Consider the following 4,286-nt stretch of genomic DNA (forward strand, 5'->3'; position numbering starts at 1 on the left):
AAGTGCACATTTAAAGCTCTTGCTCGCTATATGCATAAAAAAGAAGCACACATAAAATCTTCTTTAGACAATAAAAAGATATCAATTATAATAAATTATACTAAATCAATTATACTAAATTGCTTCAATAATATACATGAAATGTATATTGAAATCTATCAGAGTTATATCAACTTTTAAATTTTATGGAAATTATTATAATCAAGCCTCAGACGGTCATATTCAATATCATTATTTTCCGCTTGACTACAATTTACGAAAGCAATTGTTCCCACATTATTTTGCTCTAACGCTAAGGCATTTTATGGACATCGGCAATCTCAGTACCGATCAACCGAAGTAAAGTACTTTTTCAATCTGTTCGAATCGATCGGAGTTCGCCGTCGAGCAGACCTATCCATCTGTCTGTCTCGTCTTCGCTCGCTCGGTCGGAATTCTACGCTTCAGTATCCCATGATTTCCACGTGATATCCACGCGTGTTACGTGCTAGATCCCACGCACGGTCTCGTCTCCGTCGAGGGCAATACACCGAGTGAACCTAACGAGATTTCAATAGCCTGATCCTTGCTGTCGGTTACCGCAAATAGGCTCGATCCTGCGGTAACGTCTAGCGAACGATGAATGCTAAGCATAGAAATGCGGAAATACTTCGTAGCGAGAGGGATAATGTGCGGTAAATAGAAGAATGTTATGAACTCACATGAGATACTCGCGCACTGCTATACTTGTCGGTCCGGCACGCGGTATCCCTCGAGAGGTCACAAAAGCAGAATGTACCGTTTTAACACGCCCGGTAAAAATAATTTTGACTAAGCGAAGAGGATAATATATTCTCTGTCTTAATAAAGGACAGATATCATCTAATTATCGTCTCAGCGAGACCAGCTATGAGAATAGCTGGTTACAAAATTAATTTACGTCAAAATGATTAATTTGAAACGTTTCAGAACGAGATCGTTTATAAATTTTAAATTGTGTTTCAGCATAGAAACACACGTGTACAAAGATTCCAAGCTACACAACAAATCTAATATTTTTCACGTAGATCATTAATATAATTTCTTGCTGGTAGCTATCACGATAATGACTCGTTATTTCGAAGAGTAAGTAATTAACCGTAAGTAATTAACATTTCATATATTTACCTACAAAAATTTTTTGACAGGAGTGTCAACGAATTGTCGTGTTGCAAGTGCATCCGTATAAAAAACATTGATTTTTAATTTATGCACGCAATTTAATTCATACATGCGAGACTTATCGCTCAAGCGTTAATTTACGATTAGTTTTCACGAATTTCACTATGGCTTCGAGGCATCGAGTAGAATCGAAAATAAGAAGGGTGAAAAGAAGGAGGAACCGCAGATAGCTGAGTGTCATTAATCAAGGCCCTCAAATGCACTAAATCACCCGCGAGATATAAATTACCGCGGGCAATCTGGTATCAATAAGGCGTAATTCGGGATAATAGGGCGTGCGAGAGAGGGCGGACGTGCGAGAGGATATATAACTCCTGATTTCCGAGGGTGCTGTAGATTTCGATTAACCCGAGTCCATCCGCCTGTCCGAGCCGAGTCGCGACATTTCTCTTCGTTACACTCCTCTCGTCTCTCGAGCTTTCGATCCTTCGCCTTCGTATAAATGATTTAACGGACGCGCGCGCACGCATTACAATCCAACTATTCTCCGTTGCAAATGTGAAAGCGACTATCACGGTGTGTAAGAAAACGTCAAGATAACGAAAGCTAACGCAGATGTCTGGTCAATCACTCTTACGCTCTTCAGCGAAGATAAAATGTAAAATATGCATTAATGGATTTTAATATTTTTATGGATTTAAGAATGATTATCATTTTATCAAAAGATGAGAGTCATGTCATTTCATTAAGTTATAATCTTCAAAATCAAAATATCATTAATCTATCTTCTTATTAAGTCGTGTGAAGGAGATTCGGTGTTATTAAAATATTAATCCGGATTTTATCTAAAGAAAGAAGAACTGTTATCGTTACCGTAGAGTAAATGAATCCTATTTCCGCTTACTCATGCATCTATTTTCAAAAAGATAAAGCATAGTCTGATTTAAACAGTAGTGATCGTAAACAGTATTAATGCTGTTAGTGCTATTAAATAACTATAAAAACTTAATATTCAATCTTATTTTTTAGTTTTAATAATTGTTCTTGTGGTTTAACGGCGATTTAAAGAGAGCACAGAACTCAACTCGATATATATATATTCATGTAAAAAAAAAGAAACGCGTAAGGCAATAATATCCAAATCAAAGTACAGATCGTCCGAAGCTCTTCCCTTGTATCGACAAATCGCGAGATTCGTCGGTACGATACGACAAGCGGCGCGGCGCAGCGCGGCTAATTAGTTATCCTCGATACATCTGGCCGATGGATAATTAGCCGCTACGGTTTATATGTGCGATAACTCGCCGCTCGCGCGCGCGCGCGCGCGCGCGCACGTTCTCGATGACCCGCTGGGATTTGTTTCCGCCCGTGAAAACAATTTGTTTCTCATTCCATCGGAACCGAACCCCGTCATCATCGGCGCCAGAATGGGATAAACCCTTCCCTCTCGCGCCCGCTTCTCCCTTTCGACGTCTGTCCTCGTTCCTCCCGCTTCATTTCCACGGCCCTATTACATCGTTATTAGGCTCGTAACAGACGTGTAAGCGTTCCGGGGAACACCCCACTGGGTTATTAATGGTGACTCTTTGTTTTTTCATACTCTCCACGCCCGATAGCCACGGTGTACTCTTTTTCTCTTCTTCTCTTTTTTCTCCCTCCCCCCCCCTCCCTTCCCTCCCCCTCTCACTCTCTCTCCGTCCTGTTCACTACCTTCTTCTATCATTTGTAACGGTCTCTTTCTTCCTCTCATTAATTCAAGATATTTCGCCGTTTCTTTCCCCCTTTATCTTCCCGTTTCCGTTTCTCACTCTTTCACATCTTGAATAAATTAATGTAAACGTAAGTACTAAAGTAGGTGTCAGGTATTCTGATGCGAATGAGCCTCTGCCTCGCGCGGTGACAAATTGGTACAAACAGGTAAGGGGATACCTATCGCGCCCCTATGATACTCACGAGAGAGAACAATCGTTGAAAGGGCGTGCACGCGCTCCTCAACATGAGAGAAAAAAAGAAGGGCTTCGCGAGAACCTACCTACGCGGCGGTAGAGATTTCGATAGTTGTCTTATTCTTGCTATACGGTTGTTTCAGCGCGCGTGCTACCATTCGTGTCGCCTGTCGTGAAATCTCCCATGAAATCTTTTCGACGAGATCTCAGATCTCTGGTCTCGATCGTGGACAAAACACTTATTCGCTTTTATGACTGTCGTGCGTTTCTTGTCTAAAGTTCTAGACTCTCGATTAGAAGCTATTTTTTTACGTGTAAAAAAGATTATTTAGAAGAAAGAAAATCTATTAATTCAGTTCATCGATAAGATTTCTTGAAACTGAATATGCACAATCGATGAATAATGAGAAGATGACAAGCGAGTAGAATCTAATAAATAAATCGACTTCTTAAAGACGAAATCGATTACTTCATGACAATTCTTTTATTTAATTTTAATGAAGTGAATTCTTTAAAGAAGAGAATTTTAAATATGAAAATTCTATATATTATATACATTAATTATGAGAAATAAAAGTAAGTACTTTTGATGTACTCTTATAGTTATATATATCTTTCTCAATATATGCGAATCCCTAATGTCGAACTAAATTTAACCCTTGATACCGCTTCTCTCTTGTTTACTTATCATTTCAATCTATAAGAAACTAAAATATCGTCACGATTCGCTCAATCCTGCACTCATCGACTATAAATCCGCTTATTATCTATCACACTAACGATCAGCGTGATCGTTAGAGATATATCTAACAATTGCATTAGTCTCTGTGGTTGCTAAATATGTCACTAATAAATATCCTAATCATCACGCAACTACAAGGGCATTTTTGATGCACTTTCTCAAGCGGAGAGAACACCGTGAGCGACTCACCTTCGCAAGTGAATTGTCCGTAATGTTTGCCGCTGCTTTTATCTCCGCAGACGACGCACTCGATGTTCGGTGATTTATCCGTTTGCGAGCTGCCGGACTGCGAGCTGTTGGCTTGGCTGCCGGGGGTAGTGCTAGGTGGCAAGGGATCCCTTGAGGTCAGGACCGAGCCGGCAGGCACCAGACAGGTGATGTCTTCTGGCGTAGCCGAGGGCGTCAGATGCGCGGGCGGCATCGGCGGCGGCGGGCCTACCTGAAGGGGTCCGCCGCCG

At 40.8% G+C, this 4,286-nt stretch overlaps 1 protein-coding gene across 2 annotated transcripts in view; it reads right to left on the reverse strand.

The window, feature by feature from the left end:
* Positions 1–4,249, reverse strand: part of LOC108690600 (steroid receptor seven-up, isoforms B/C) — a 130,914-nt gene extending 126,665 nt beyond the window's left edge. For both annotated transcript variants that reach the window (XR_001931903.1, XM_018197976.1), the window contains exon 1: positions 4,018–4,249. Coding sequence is in view for 1 of the 2 variants with exons in the window: in XM_018197976.1 (XP_018053465.1) it covers positions 4,018–4,249 (232 nt within the window). In the remaining variant the exon portion in view is untranslated. The remainder of the gene's footprint in view (positions 1–4,017) is intronic.
* Positions 4,250–4,286: the final 37 nt, after the last annotated feature.

This window comes from Atta colombica, unplaced genomic scaffold (assembly GCF_001594045.1).
Source record: "Atta colombica isolate Treedump-2 unplaced genomic scaffold, Acol1.0 scaffold105, whole genome shotgun sequence".
Taxonomy (NCBI): domain Eukaryota; kingdom Metazoa; phylum Arthropoda; class Insecta; order Hymenoptera; family Formicidae; genus Atta; species Atta colombica.